The 16,788-nt window shown below is 36.6% G+C and overlaps 1 protein-coding gene across 13 annotated transcripts in view; it reads right to left on the bottom strand.

The window, feature by feature from the left end:
* Window positions 1-16,788, bottom strand: part of MBTD1 (mbt domain containing 1) — a 67,975-nt gene that overhangs the window by 33,950 nt on the left and 17,237 nt on the right. For 8 of the 13 annotated variants that reach the window (XM_027094555.1, XM_027094553.1, XM_027094551.1 and 5 more), the window contains 4 exons: window positions 6,950-7,151; window positions 2,419-2,558; window positions 1,034-1,148; window positions 378-463 (listed from right to left, as the gene is read on the bottom strand). In XM_027094555.1, the coding sequence (XP_026950356.1) occupies window positions 378-463; window positions 1,034-1,148; window positions 2,419-2,558; window positions 6,950-7,103 (495 nt within the window). In that variant the 5' untranslated portion in view covers window positions 7,104-7,151. The remainder of the gene's footprint in view (window positions 1-377; window positions 464-1,033; window positions 1,149-2,418; window positions 2,559-6,949; window positions 7,152-16,788) is intronic. The other 5 variants (XM_027094559.1, XM_027094550.1, XM_027094558.1 and 2 more) reach the window with 3 other exon arrangements.

The following is a 16,788-nucleotide window of genomic DNA, read 5'->3' as shown; positions in this document are numbered from 1 at the left end:
AAATTTAGGTAACATATACAATGCATGTGGTTTCTATGAGGTTGAACCATATGACTTTGCCAATATACAACTATTTTTGATACACAAAACCAGCAATTTTATATGGTTCAACTTAATACGAAAATTGGATGAGACTAGTGGCTTTCCCCGTTTGAAACAATTTCAACTTGCAATGTCTTTATAGGAAACTTTTACTTATAAAACTTAGAGAAGTTATGTAACTATTCATAGTACAATAATTAATAAAAAAAGAAACATTTCCATTACAACGTATAAAATAAAGACCTTCTAAGGATAAGATGATTAAATGCCATTGTGCCTTCAGATTTAAACAATGACTAAGCATTTCAACATAAGCTGAGAAATTCCATACTCACATGTTTAAAGCAGGTAACTGGAGCTGCTATAAAGCTATTGCTACTGATGTAGTTACCCCAGCTGAAACCTTCCATGGAGACTGCTACTGAAATAAAATAAATTTAGATATATCACAGTTCTCAAATTTGTAAGAAGGCTATTATTTTAAAATGTGAAATGACATAAATTTATCACCTCTGAAGAAAGTTTCTTCTATAAAGACAGAACTTCTCTAAATAAACATGAACTTTAGCATATATCATATTTGCAAACAAATAGCAGTTTAACTCTTCTATATACAACATATGCTCCTTGGGAAGTGAGGCAAGAGCTCTCCAGTTGTAAGAAACAAAGAGCAGCGGAGAGCAGATACCTTCAGGCTAACAAATGCCGTTCTGGCTGCTCTTGTGTTTTATTCCCACGCAGCTGTTACCGTGCACTTCAATGAGATTTCTATCCAGTATCCACCACCTAATAGCACCATAACTTGTGAACACTATTCTATTCTAGAATAATTTACTGAAACCAAAACCACTACCAGGAAGCCCAGTGTCATAATGTGCAAATACAGTACACAAATAGCTTAGTTAACAGAATCCAAAATTAAAATGTTATTAATTAAAACTAGATGAATCAGTACCAAATATTTCACCTCCACTACAGTCACCCATATTACCTGATTTAGTCTTTGCTTGATTTTGCAAGGTAGCTTGATACTGAGCATATGCAGCTAGTTTAGCAACTAAAGGTTGTTTCTGAAGAACTTTTGCTTTCTTTGTTGGAGGCTTACCCTAAAACAAGAAGAGTTAAGTAAATAGGATTCTTTCTCATCCTCCCACCCCCAAATCTGAAAACTAACTCGATTGCATACTACTCATTCTGCTTAAGTAAACATCGAGGGTTTAGAAAATTATTAAAGCAGAGGAAACATACAAGGAATTTTAACATGAGAAACGTTTTCTGGAGTTCTGCTACAATGTAGATACGTAATATGGGTAGCAGAGCTGGCACAGACTAAAATAGCAATATGCAAATTAATATGTTAATAAAAAATTATATCCCATAAGATGTTAAAATATAGGCTGTGGTGGATAATTCATTCCTTCTTGTACTAGATAAAACCAGTGGTTATTCACTCATGCAGGTTGCCAAGCATTGCTATTCATATAAGAAAAGATAATTTAATGTTTAAAGAGCAAGTGACTGAGGTTTATACCTTTAGCGCTAACGCAAAAGATCAATGACAAAATGATCATGGGCCAAATTCAGTGTGACAAACTGCCATCCATTTGGGTACAGACCATTGCTCAGGATCTTTAGGTACTGTCTATCTGAAATATAGAAATACATCTAAGTGATGTATTTCCTTGATCTGGGGAATTTAAATAATCCTCTCAGTGCTATGTAATGATCACAATAAGGTAAAGAAGAATACGAAAAATGTGATCATTCAAATAAAATATATCACAAATATCAGTTACGTGATGCCTTTAAAAAGTAGTTTATATGCTACAACAGTAATAACTTAGTCAAATGGTCAAATCTCCAGTCATTTTGTAGGCACTGACGTGCATTTACAGAAAGATGATTTGCCTTCTGTATTATGAATTTTTCCAAAAAGTTAGTTGGATTAACCAAATACACTTGGTCAACGTATCAAATGGGTTACAATCAAAAATACAAACCAAAGATGATGGAAAAATAAAACCGAAGGGTAAATCGTTCCCCCTCCCAACACTGAAAGTTTCTACTTTGATGTTAACTCCAAAGAAAATCAGGGGGAAAAATGGCTTCAATTCATGTATATCTAAAGACGTTTATTACAGCTATACTTATTCAGAAAAAAGACACAAACAAGTCATAGTTTATTTTGGATAGTATGCCTTCTCTATTTATAACAGCTACTCAATTTTATAGAATGAACATATTTCTTTAAAATGTGGGGTATAAAATGATAACTGGCCAATTGGGCAAAGGTGAAGTGCAACGAATCACAATCAAATGACAGATAAACAGTGAAAGCCATAGAAATAACAGATATAAAGAATAAGGTTTCTGTACCGTTACCTGAAGTCTGGCCAAAATGCTTGCCTTCTTGGAGTTTGACGAGTAACTTCTTGAACATGAAACACTGCAGAAACGCTTTGTTTTAGAGTAAAAAGCATCTCGCACACCAACCATCCCACACATTTCGCAGGTAGCTAATTAACAAAAACACTGGTGTTATGATCATATAATAAAACCAATTTTCATCTAACAGTTTAATAATTTCTCCAATTATCTAAAGGTTTTAATTTAAAAAATTTCTTTAAAGCAGATAGAAAATTTCTTCTATCTGATACATAAATGATATAAAAACCTAATAAAAGGTAGGGGAAAGACTGGAATGATACCACAGCTACAGGCTCCAGAAGGTCTGACAATAGCTTAAGGTCTGAAAGGGCTTTAAAAAGGGTCAAAAGACTCACAAACAAATATAAGTTAGATTCAACTAACATTTCCTTAGTGCTCACCTTGTGCCAGACATTATAAGCTCTGATGTTTGAAAGGATTATAAACAAAAGATTAAAAAAAGTGCAACACAACTGAAGATTAATACAAAGTGCAGCACAGGTCTTTAAAATACTGCAAAGACTGAAACATAAAAATGGCCAACTCAGAAAAATGCTGAAGGCAATATGAGGATTCTCTCAAGTTATATTCAGGAGACGAGAGAAACAGGATAGGTTCAAAGCTTGAAGTACGTGCACTATTATTAACTGATAAGAGAGGGCAACAAAACTCTAACCACTAGTGGGTCTCTTTTGTAAACTAGCATAATGGACAATAATTTGAAAGGCAGAATTAGAAGAACAGGGTAGTAAGAAGTGAAGCTCAAAAAAGATACATAGGTTGTGGGATTGCTGAATTACATAACAGTTCTATTTTTAAATTTTTGAGGAATCACCATACTGTTTTCAATATGGCTATACCAATTTACATTACCACCAAGAGTTTATAAGACTTCCCTTTTTCCACATCCTCCTCAACATTTGTTATCTCTTGTCTTTTTGATACTAGCCATCCTAACAGGTATGAGGTGATATCTCATTGTGGTTTTGATCTTCATTTCCCTGATGATTAGTGATGTTGAGCACATTTTCCTGTACTATTGGCCATTTGCACGCCTTTTTTGGAAAAATGTCTATTCAGGTCCTTTGTCCATTTTTAAATTGGATTATTTGCTTTTTTGGCTATTGAGTTGTATGAGTCCTTTATATATTTTGGATATTAACCCCTTATCAAATATATGGTTTACAAATATTTTCTCCCACTCTGTAGGTTGCCTTTTCAACTTACTGTTTCCTTTGCTGAGCAGAACCTCTTTAGTTTAATGTAACCTCACTGCTTATTTTAGCTTTTGTTGCCTTGTGCTTTTGGTGTCTTATCCAAGAAATCACTGCTAAGACCAACGTCAAGGAGCTTCTTTCTTATGTTTTCTCCTAGGAGTTTTATAGTTTCAGGTCTTACATTTAAGTCTTTAATCCATTTTCGAGTTAATTTTTGTGAGTGGTATAAGATAGGGGTCCAGTTTTTCTTTTGCACGTGGATATCAAATTTCCCAACACCATTTACTGAAAAGACTATCCTTTCCCCATTGTGTGCTCTTGTTGCCCTTATCAAAAATTAGTTGACTGCAACTCAGTATCTCAAAGAGATATCTGCCCTCCCATGTTCATTGTAGCATTATTCACAATAGCCAAGTTATGGAAACACACTAAACGTCTTTTGATGGATGAGTGGATTAAAAAAAAAATGTGGTATATATCTATATATAGACAGATAGATATGGTACCCACATATATGGAATATTATTCATTAAATTGGAATATTATTCATTATAATTGAGTATTATTCAGCCATAAAAAGAAGGAAATATTGCCATTTCTGACAACATGGACAAAACTGGAGGGGATTATGCTAAGTGAAATAAGCCAGAAAGAGAAAGACAAATAGTGTATGGTATCACTTATATGTGGAAACTTAAAAAAAGAAAGCCCATTTCATAGAATGGTGGTTGCCAGGGGCACAAATTTTCAGTTATAAAAAGAATAAGTTGTGAGGATCTAATGTGCAGCATGGTGACTATAGTTAATAGCGCTACTGTATTGTGTAGTTGGAAGCTGCTGAGAGTGGATCTTGTGCTCACACTGCACGCGCACACACACACACCCTCAGTTAACTTTGTGAGGTGACAGATGTGTCAATTATCTTGAGCTTGGTAATCATTCCACCGTATCCATGTGTATCAAATCACCACATTTATAGACATTTATACATTTAAACATATACAATTATATTTGTCAATTATTCCTCACTAAAGTTGGGGGGAAAAAAGATAACAGAGCAAACAAGTATGTTGTTGAGTGGGTTCCAATCTCCATCTAAACAGTTATAACTGGAGGAACTTACAGTTTAACCAGTAAGTTCTCATAACAAATTATGAGAAATCATGGAAAAAATGTAAGAAGCCAAGGATAAGAGATAAACAAAGGGTGTCTAAGGGAAAAAAAGCCTGAATGATTTTCTGTTGTAAAAATTCTAGAACAGATTATTTAAAAGGTTTGTGGATCATCTACGTAAAAAAAAAAAAAAAAAAAAAGCGATCCCAAGGGGACAGTATATCTTTTCCAAGAACTAAACATGTCAAACTAGAATTCTCATGACCAGGATGTAAGCTCCACCAGGGAGTTTATTCTATATTGTTTCTATTTGTATCTGTAAAACAGAGTCTGGCACATATAAAGCTCCCTTTTGTTATAAGATTACCAGACTGGTATATCATAACTAAACCACGACAAGATGTATATTAACAGGAGTAAACACATCTGATAAAATCTCTCATGTAGCTTTGTCAGTAAGGATTGAGAAATTCAAGCTGAAGTAGAAAACACCTAGGTAGGTTTTAACTGGTTGGATGACTACACCTAGTGAGTCCTGATAAGTGAAGTTAAGTTCTTTGATATGATCTGCAGGACTCTGTACCAGGGCCTTCGATGCTCAACGTTTTAATCAAAAGACTAGAATATAGGGCTTCCCTGGTGGTGCAGAGGTTAAGAGTCCACCTGCCAATGCAGGGGACACGGGTTCGAGCCCTGGTCTGGGAAGATCCCACTTGCCACAGAGCAACTAAGCCCGTGTGCCACAACTACTGAGCCTGTGCTCTAGAGCCCGTGAACCACAACTACTGAGCCCGTGTGCCAAAACTACTGAAGCCCCCGCGCCTAGAGCCCGTGCTCCACAACAAGAGAAGCCACCCAATGAGAAGCCCGCGCACCACAACGAAGATGAGCCCCCGCTCGCCGCAACTAGAGAAAAGCCCACGTGCAGCAGCAAAGACCCAACACAGTCAAAAAAAAAGTACCAATGTCATTAAAGGCCAAAGGAAACTAATTAAAAAAAAAAAAAAAAGACTAGAATATGACTTACAGGGCATTATCATCAAATCTGCAAATGACGATCAGATGACACTGCATTCAACATTAGATGAAAGGATTAGGAATAAAATATTTCTAAGACCAAAATTTAGTAAGAAAAAGGTTACATGGAGGGTTTTAAAGTCTTAACACCTTGGGTTTAAAAAATCAACTGCAAAAGTGCAAGACTGATTTAAATTGGTCTAGTTCATGTGGTTTCAGTTATTTGCAAATTCAGATTAGTTTTAAAAAAGTTAAAGCAATTTTGGTGGCCTGAATGGAAACACAGTGTCATAAAAAAAGGAGATAAAAGCTGAACTACCTTCTGTCCTAATCACACAGAGTGACCAACTATTTGCCTGAGGTCCTTTTCCAGGATGTGGGACATTTAATCCTAAAACCAGGACAGTCTCAGGTAAGACAAGTTGTCACCCTACTACCACGTAATCTGAAGTATTCCCAGAAGAAAGTGAGCAGGATACTGATGAATTAAATCATTGATGCTGAGAAATGACTGAAGCAATTAGGTTTACTTAGTGTGTCCTAGAGACACCCTAGAAATAAGTGTTGTAATGTGATGGGAAGAGATGTCTTTGTTACAGGGATTAGAATCATTCTGTGTACCTTTAAAAATCAAAATTAAGACCAAAAGACAAAGTTAGAGCAAGGATAATTTTGGTTCAATATAAAGGATATTCTGGTAATTAGAGATACCCTATAGCCAAAGTGTTAAAACAGAAAACTTATAAGGAATCGTTAAAGAGAAGGAAGACTTAACCTTGAAAGTCTCTTTCAACTCTGTAAGTCTATTATCTTACACACTTCCAATTACATAGGGATTTATTATTTAATTATGGAACTTAAGTCCCATTAAGTTTCTCAGCTGCCTTTTGTTTTCATTTTTTTCTACTTGTTTTCTACCAGCAGGTGGTAGGTATGCAAAATAAAGAGATCTAACACAAACCCAGTGATCTTATCTAGAACCGTAAGTTTCAGACCGTGTTTCTTCAAACTGTTCTTTAAAAATTCTAAGGGAAATGACAGGAGAAATGGAATCAAAACATACCCTCAAGTATAAAGGTGTGTAACAGGTAAAGGCTGTTCACCTGAGCTGAAGTATATATCTCCATACTCACCCATGCCAGATTTACCATCTGGGTATGTGTACACTTGGCCATTGTTTTTGATAATTGGCAGATTAGAAGGTAAAGGAGCAACTTCCTCTTCACTCTCCTCAGAGCTGGAGCTGCTACTCGTGTCCTCACTGCAGCTATCATAACCGTCAAACATCCCGAAAGAGTCTCTTCTTTTCCTTTCGGATCGTGAAGAATGTTCAGTCTTAAAAGTAGAAGAAATCAGTAACACATGACACAGCACTCATGTACACTACCTAAAAGACCTTAGTTCAAATTGTGATAAATGAGATTTTAAAAATGAAAATCTAGCCCTGAGAATTGATAATTTTATTTTATAATGAAAAGCTAAATGTTTGAGGAGGATGCAGTGGCCAGATCACCAGGGCCCTTGAAGGCTAGGTTAAAGTTTGATATATTTTCTTCCTGAGGGCAACATAAAGACACTATGAAATATTTATCACAATGCCTGGAATATACATTTAGTAAACACTGGCTAGAATTCTAAATCCTAATAAATTCATACACCCTAACTCCATACAGAGATGATCTTTTACATCCAGAGTTTTCATGTAAGTTTGTCGTCCACTTTATAGTCAGCTTGGTTAGCAGCTATTTACTGATCCTGAAATGTCAACACAGAATATCTTACTCTGACTCAACTTGTTAGAGAATATAAACTTAAAATTTCAGGGACCCAATGATTACAAACATTTTGGTTTCAATAAGTATAGGCTGTTAACATTTAAAAAAACGTATTACGGTCAAATACATTTGGGAAATTTTCCTTACTTCAAAGCCCTCTTTGAACCCTTAAGATGCTTGTGAACATTACAATAATTTAAGAGGTATATATAGTATGCAGTGTTTTCCAAAGCATCTTTTCTTTTTTTTTTTTTTGGGTACGCGGGCCTCTCACTGTTGTGGCCTCTCCCGTGTGGAGCACAGGCTCCGGACGCGCAGGCTCAGCGGCCATGGCTCATGGGCCCAGCCGCTCCGCGGCATGTGGGATCTTCCCAGACTGGGGCACGAACCCATGTCCCCTGCATCGGCAGGTGGACTCTCAACCACTGCACCACCAGGGAAGCCCCCAAAGCATCTTTAAGGACTAATGTTCTAGAGAAATGTTCTCTATATCAGACCAAAGCCCCTGAGGGGGCTGCAACTTCAATGTAAGTTGTAAAATGGGTGGGAAAAAAACTGACTACATGTAGGGAGTTCCCTGGTGGCCTAAGTGTTAGGATTCCAGGCTTTCACTGCGGTGGCCCGGGTTCAATTCCTGGTCAGGCAATTGAGATCCCACAAGCTGCACAGCTCGGGGACCTACAAAGGAGCCTTTTTGTCCATGCTCTGGGTGGAGAGGCTTCTCTGGGATTTTGCAACCAAAGACCTGAGGTTATAACTTATCCTACCCTAGATGGTCAGAAAATTCCCATGTCAAGAAATTAAAGTGGTTCTAGGATACCAGTGCCCCTTGACACCCAGAAAAAGCAATCCTAAATCATTTCAGAAATAATCACCTACAATTCCGGCCTTTCAGCATTTCCACAGATTTTTATCAAATATCAGTACACAATCAAATATCAAACACACAATAAGCGGTCCACCGCAAGCGTCAGCAGAAATAGATTAGATATCCCAAATAGTTAGGCACTGGAATTGCCAGAGACAGAATATAAAATAACCATACAAGAACTAAGAAGAAATAAAAAATGTTATTGAAAAATGAACAGAGAATACAATCAGAAAGAACCAAATGTTATTTCTGTAAATGAAAAATACAATTGCTGTAATTTTAAAAAAAAACACAAAAAAACCCTAAATGGATTAGACATGCCTAAAAAATAATTGGGGAAATGGAAGATAAACATTAAGAAAGAACCCAAAACAGCAAAGAAGAACAGAAACATAGAAACTAAGAGGTTAAAACAGCACTGAATGTAAAGATCTAATAATAAATGTCAATAAGAGTTCTCAAAGGAGATGGACTTCCCTGGTGGTGCAGTGGTTAAGAATCCACCTGCCAATGCCGGGGACATGGGTTCGAGCCCTGATCTGGGAAGATCCCACATGCTGTGGAGCAACTAAGCCTGTGTGCCACAACTACTGAGCCTGTGCTCTAGAGCCCGCGGACCACAACTACTGAGCCCGAGTGCCACAACTACTGAAGCCCTCGTGCCTACAGCCTGTGCTCCACAACAAGAGAAGCCACTGCAACGAGAAGCTCGCACATGGTAACGAAGAGTAGCCCTTGCTCGCTGCAACTGGAGAAAGCCCGCATGCAGCAACGAAGCCCCAACACAGCCAAAAATAAATAATAAATAAATAAATTTATATATATTAAAAAAATTCTCAAAGGAGAGACTATGGAGAATGGAAAAAGGTAAAGCTGAATGAGATACTGGCTGAAAATTTTGAAGAAATAACAAAAACATGAATTCACAGATAGAACTACAATATATGTTAAGCACTACAATATATGTTAAGCACAACAAAAAGATATCCACATCTAAACAGATCACAGTAAAAGTGCAGGAGACCAGAGAGATTTTAAAAGTAACCAATCACAACAGTGAATCTCACTAGTCAACAAGTCCAATTTAGGCACATTTAGTCCCATCAGCTGCTTAGTAACTAACCATTAAATATGAATAAACAGGCAAGGATTACCAGTCATTTGTGAAAGGCCTCTTAAAAATGTGGAAGACCAGGAACTTCCCTGGTGGTCCAGTGGTTAAGACTCCTCGCTCCCAAGGCAGGGTGCCTGGGTTCGAGCCCTGGTCGAGCCCTGGTCGGGGAACTAAGATCCCACATACTGCAACTAAGCACTTGCGCTGCAACTATTGAGCCTGTGCACCTCAATGAAGAGCCCATGTGCCGCACTGAAGACCCAGTACAGCCAAATTAATTAATTAATTTTAAAATTAAAAAAATTAATTAAAAAAACGTGAAAGACCAAAACAAATCTTCAGAAAAAAGAATCTACAGGAAATAGAAGTAATACAGGGAGCAAAAGAAAACTTCAAAAAGAAAAATTCTTCAGAGAAATATAATAATAGGATGCTATAAATGAACAAGACAGATCTTGGAATTTAAAAACCAGAGGAGGCAAAATAATAAATTAATACATGGATAGTAAAATCAAGGAAATCTTTCAAAAAGCATGTGTGTGTGTGTACACATGAGACAAATAGGTAGATAATAAAAGAGAAAAGAGAAAAGTTAAATACAGAAGATACAAAATCCAAAGAACAGAGATACTGAAGAAAGAAAACAGACAGGAACAAAGAAAAAAATACAACAACAACAAGAATTCCAGGATCAAAAGACAGAGTTCCTATACTGAAGGGACCACGCAAGCCCAGCTTAATGACTTAGAAAAAAACCAAACTATACCAAGGTACATCCTTATAAAAATTACAGAACTTTGCCGTACTAAAAGCTTCAAGAAAAACACTATGTCACACAAAAAGAGAAGGGAATTAGGATATCAGTGGGTTTCTCAATGACAAGATTAACAAAAGTAATGCCCTCAAACTTCTAAAGGAAAAAAATTCTTATCAGAAAAGGTATACTCGAAGCTCCAAGTGAAAATCAACTAACTAAAAAACAAACAAACAAAAAGAAGAAAAAAAAGAAAGTAATAGCTGGTTAAGGAAAAAAATTCTTATCATAAAATCTATACTCAAAGCTCCAAGTGAAAATCAACTAACTGAAAAACAAACAAACCAAAAAAAAAAAAAAAAAAATGAAAGCAATAGCCAGTTCTTTGAGAAGATCAATAAGACTGATTAGAGATAAGCAAAAAAGAGAAAAGACAAAATTTCCAGTATCATGGGTGAGAGGCAGCATCACTATAGATTCTGGAGATATTAAGAGGAGAGTAAGAATATTACCAACAACTTTACGCTAATAAATTTGACAACTTAGAGGAAATGGACAAATTCTTTGAAAGACATAAAACCAAATCTCACATATAAACATATTACCTGAATAGGTAAATAACTATAATAACCTGAATAGGTAAAGAAATTAAATGTGTAGTTACAAACCTTCTCACAAAGAAAACTCCAGCCCAAATGGCTTCACTGGAGAATTCTATTTAAGAAATACTACTGATTCTACAACAACTCTTCCAGGAAACTGAAGAGGATGAAATAGTTTCCAACTCATTCTATTAGGCCAGCATTACTCTGATCCCAAAACCAGAAAAGCTATTGTAAGAAAACTACAGAGCGATATTACTCATGAATATAGGATGCAAACATTTTAAACTAAATTTTAGCAGACTGAATCAAACACTACATAAAAAGAATAGTATAGGATGGCCAAGTGGGTTTATCCCAGGAAGGCAAAGCTAATTCAACATTTGAAAATCAATAAATTCATCATATTAATAGACTAAAAAACAGAAGTCATATGATTATCTCAAGGGATACAGAAAAAGCATTTTACAGACTCCGAGACCTATTCCTGATTAAAAAAAAAAAACCCTCAGCAAACTAGAAATAGAAGAGAACTTCCTCCTCACCCGATAAAGAACATTCAGGAAAATCCTAAACTTAGCATGAAATTTAATGGGGACTTCCCTGGCGGTCCAGTGGTTAAGACTCCATGCTTCTACTGCAGGGAGCACGGGTTTGATCCCTGGTAGGGGAACTAGGATCCTGTATGCTGTGTGGCCCAGCCAAAAAAAAGAAATTTAATTATGAAAATCTGGATGTTTTCCCATTAAGACTGGGAGTTTATATATTTGCTTTTGCCATTTTAATTCAATACTGTACTAGAAATTCTAGCCAGCGCAATAAGAAAAAAAAAGTACAGAAATAAAGAAATAAAAGAATCCAGATTGTAAAGAAGTAAATTTAACTAAATCTTTATTCCCAGACATCATGATTGTAGAAAATCTGATGGAATATACAGTAAGTGTTGGGCTAATAAGTGTTTAGCAAGGATGCAGGACAAAATATCAGTACAGGAAAATCAGCTGCATTTCTATATACTAGCAACAAAACTCCAGAAATTTCAATTTCTGGAGTTCAATTTCTGGAAATAAAAAAATACCACTTAAAATAGCATCAAAAAGTATGAAATAATTGGGGATAAATCTGGCAAAAGATATGCAAGACCAATACCATGAAAACTACTAAATGTTCCTGAAAGGGTTAAAGAAAGATCTAAATAAATGGAAAGATTTACTGTGTTCACAGATTAGAAGAATAAATATTGTTAAAATGCCAATTCTTCCCAAGTTGATTTATAGATCCAACACAATTGTAATCAAGGGACTTCCCTGGTGGTCCAGTGGTTAAGAATCTGTGCTTCCACTTCAGGGGGCAGGGGTTCAATCCCTGCTGGGGAACTAAGATTCTACATGTTACATGGAGTGGCCAAACAAACCAACCCCGAAAAACACAACGTAATCAAAACACAGAAGATTTTGGGGTAGAAATTGACAAGCTGAATCTAAAATTCATATGGAACTGCAAGGGCCTAGAATAGCCAAAACAAATTTGAGATGAACAAAGGTGAAAGACTTAAGCTTCCTGACTCCAAGATGTATGCTGAAGCTACTCTAATCAAGGCAGTGGAATTTTGACATAAAGACCGACAAATAGATCAAAAGAAATAGACCCATACATATATGGTCAATTGATTTTTTTTCACAAGTGTGAAAAGGCAATTCAGTGGAAAAAATATAGTCTTCTCAACAAAAGGTGCTGGAACAAGCAGATAACCATATGCAAAAAAAAAAAAAAAAAGAGACTGGGATCTATACGTTATATCATAAACAAAACGTAACTCAAAATGGATCACAGGGAATTCCCTGGTGGTCCAGTGGTTAGGACTTGGCAATTTCACTGCTGTGGCCTGGGTTCAATCCCTGGTTGGGGAACTAAGATCCCACAAGCCACACGGCATGGCCAAAAACAAAAACAAAACGGATCACAGACCTAAAAGTAAGAGCTAAAAACTAAAAACTTCCAGAAAAAAAACTGGAAAAAAACATTCACAATGTTAGGTTAGGTATTAAAAAGTTTTTGGATATGACATCAAAAGTATGACCCATTAAAGGAAAAACTGATCACTAAACTTAATCAAAATTTAAAACTTCTGGTCTTTGAAAGACACTATTAGGAGAATAAAACAAGCCACAGACTGGAAAACAATATTTGCAAATCATATACCTGATAAAGGATTTGTATCCAGGACATACAAAGAACCGTCAAAACTCAGTAACTTAAACAACATAATTAAAAAAAAAACAGGCAAAGATCTAAAGAGAATTCACAAAGAAGCTACATGGACGGCAAATAAGGACATGAATACATGTTCAACATCATTGGTCATTAGGAAATTACAAATTAAAATCACAAGATGTTCTTATGCATCTATTAGAATGGCCAAACAAACCCACAGCCCTCTATGGTCTGTGCAGCAAATGGAACTCTCATATACTGAAGACGGGAATGTAAAATGGTACAAGCACTTTGGAGAACACGCAGTTTTAAATACAGTGTTAAATAAGACGTGCTAAATATACACCGCCTACGATCCATTCCACTCCTGGGTATTTACCTAAGAAAAATGAAAGCTTAAGTCCATACAAAGACATATATATGAATGATCATAATAGCTCAAAACTGGAAATACCCAAATGTCCATCAAAAAGTAAATGAATAAACAAATTGTGGTACATCCATACAATGATTCCATTTTGCTACTTGGCAATAAAAAGGAATTAATTTTTGACACACACAACAGTGATAATCTCACAATAATTATGCTGAGCGAAAACCATACCAAAAAAAAAAAAAGAACACAAGCTGCATGATTTCATTTTTATAAAACTTTAGAAAATGCAAACTAATGTATAGTGACAGAAAACAGATCAGTAAGTTACCTGGGGAAGGGATGGGCCGGGGGTGGGAAAGAGGTTATAAAGGATCATGAAGAAACTTTTGGGGATTATGGACAGCTTCTGTATCTTGACTGTGGTGATGGTTTCACGAGTGTTACATTTGTCAAAACTTATTAAATTGTACACTTTAAAGTTTTAAATCTCGTGTCAATTTTACTTCAAGAAAGTTGTTAAAAAAATCTATATCCTGTCAATCTATCAGCCACGTATAATGGTTGGATAAAGATATTTTCAGATATGCCAAGTCTCAAAAAACTTAGATCCCATGTTCACTTTTACTCAGGAGATGTGCTTCATTGTAACACCAAAGTAACGAAGAAAGAGAAAGATCCAACAGAGGACAGGGAATTCCCAAGACAATGATAAAAGGGACGTCCTCGGATGACAGCTGTACAGGAGGCCTACAAAGCAACCAGACTCTACTGGAGGAGGATGGACGATGGCAGCTCCAGGATAAAAATAAAACTTTGTGTTTGACAGTTTGTTGGAGGATTTAGGAAAAAGGCAATAGACACTTTTAATAGTGTTAAATGATTAAACTAAAAAATATGAGACAGTTGTTAACTCCAGGAAAAGAAGTTATATCAAAAAGGAACAAAGGGAAGGCTTCCCTGGTGGCGCAGTGGTTGAGAGTCCGCCTGCCGATGCAGGGGACACGGGTTCGTGCCCCGGTCTGGGAAGATCCCACATGCCGCAGAGCGGCTGGGCCCGTGAGCCATGGCCGCTGAGCCTGTGCGTCCAGAGCCCGTGCACCACAACGGAAGAGGCCACAACAGTGAGAGGCCCGCGTACCGCAAAACAAACAAACAAACAAAAAGGAACAAAGGAAGTTCCCTGGTGGCCTAGTGGTTAGGATTCTGGGCTTTCACTGCCGTAGTCCGGGTTCAATCCAGTGACCGGGCTGTGCAGCCGTAAACATTATCATATAAACACTAATGATTTAACTTATGAAGTGGATAGGTATAAAGATATAGTGATTCCTCATTTCCCCATGAGATTAAAAATAACAAGAAGTGAGTTTTTTGATCAACTTGAATAAAAAGTTTGGAGGATGGAGATAAAAAGGGCGAATGTCAACTTATATTTATTGCCTGGTTATAAATTTTTTCCATAAAGCTTAACTTATTAAACTTAAATGACTAAATGACTACTCTTTATTATAAGATTATGTCCCCCCCTTAAGAATGGTAACAATAGACGGCTATTTTTGCAAAATATTTCATCTTTACTTACAAATGATTTACAATGTATATAGTTCCAATAGATTTACAGAAAAGTTGAAAATACAGCGCAGATTTCCCATATTATACCTGTTTCCCTATTAATATCTTATGTTAGTATTGTACATTTGTTAATTAATGAACTAAAATTGATATGTCAACTAAGTCTATATATACTTTATGCACATTTCCTTCATTTTTACCCTATGTTCTTCTTCTGTTCCAAGATCCCACACTATATTTAGCTGTTAGATTTACTTAAGCTCCTCTGGGCTGTGAAAATTTCTCAGATTTTCCTGGTTTCTGGTGACCTTGACAATTGAGGAGTACTGGTCAGGTATTTTGTTGAACGTCGCTTCTACTGAATTTGTCTCATATCCTCATGATTAGACTGGGGATATATCCTGTCAACATAACTTATCCCTGTTGATGTTGACCTTGATTACTTGCCAGAATTATTCTTTTAAAATAAATAAATTTATTTATTTATTTATGGCTGTGTTGGATCTTCATCGCTGCATGTGGGCCTTCTCTAGTTGCGGCGAGTGGGGTCTACTCTCCGTTGCAGTGCGCGGGCTTCTCATTGCGGTGGCTTCTCTTGTTGTGGAGCATGGGCTCTAGGTGCACGGGCTTTAGTAGTTGCAGCACTCGGGCTCAGTAGTTGTGGCTCATGGGCTTAGTTGCTCCGCGGCATGTTGGATCTTCCCGGACAAGGGATTGAACCTGCGCCCCCTGCATCGGCAGACAGATTCTTAACCACTGCACCATGAGGGAAGTCCCACTTGCCTGAAGAATTATTTGGCAGTTTTTTCTACTATAAAATTACTCTTCACCTCTCTCCATACTGTACTCTTTGGAAGGAAGTAACTATTCGAAGCCCATGCTCAAGGAGTGGGGAATTAAGCACCCCCTCTTTTTAAAAAAATTTATTAAAAAAAATAAAGTAGCACTCTTAAACAAATTAATTAAATGAAGTAGCACTCTTCACCCCATTATTTCTCATTTCAGTATCCTGTTTCTTTCAGAGAATTTATTATGAATTTGATTTTAAGATTTTTGTGTGCACTTAATTTTTTGCCTATCTTCCCTGAACTGTATTTCTGTCTTGTTCACAATATTCTCAGAGATCAGCATTGCAGGACTCAAATATTTGTTGTCTCTCAACTGGAGGCAGTGGATATTAGCCCCCTGGTAGATATTTGGCAATATCCCTTAAGAGGACTGGAGGAAAAGAGTCACATTCCTTTGCATTAACATGACAGGAGAGTCCAAAACGCTGTTTAGTGCCACTGGTGAGAAACCCTGATTTAAACTGAGGCTTTATGTTTTTGGTTATAAGTGACAGAAACCTAATTAAACTGTGGTTCCTAATTTGATGAACAAACTGAATTTGGTAGGGGCTAAGCAGGAACCAATTTTATTCTCTCATTATTGTCCCTGAATATTTGAGGATCCCTCTTTATTCTCAGACAAAATCTTAGTCAAAGCCTTTAGCTTTTTCCCCTGGTATTATGATCTCTTTATCATTCATTTCTTAAATTTGCCATCTTACAGTTCTAAGAGCAGAGTTCCTAAGTTTAAAAAATCCCAAATAATGGGTATGTTGTCTTCACCCGGGTTAAGGGCATGCCTAGGGGTATTCAACCAGAGGGTCAGGGGCATAAAAGAACAGAGCAGCTCCAAAGACAATTATGTGGATG

The sequence above is a fragment of the Aethalodelphis obliquidens genome, unplaced genomic scaffold (genome assembly GCF_003676395.1).
Source record: "Aethalodelphis obliquidens isolate GAN/ISIS:26980383/991018 unplaced genomic scaffold, ASM367639v1 scaffold89, whole genome shotgun sequence".
NCBI classification, from domain to species: Eukaryota; Metazoa; Chordata; class Mammalia; order Artiodactyla; family Delphinidae; genus Aethalodelphis; species Aethalodelphis obliquidens.
This window is presented reverse-complemented; position numbering and strand designations above follow the sequence as displayed.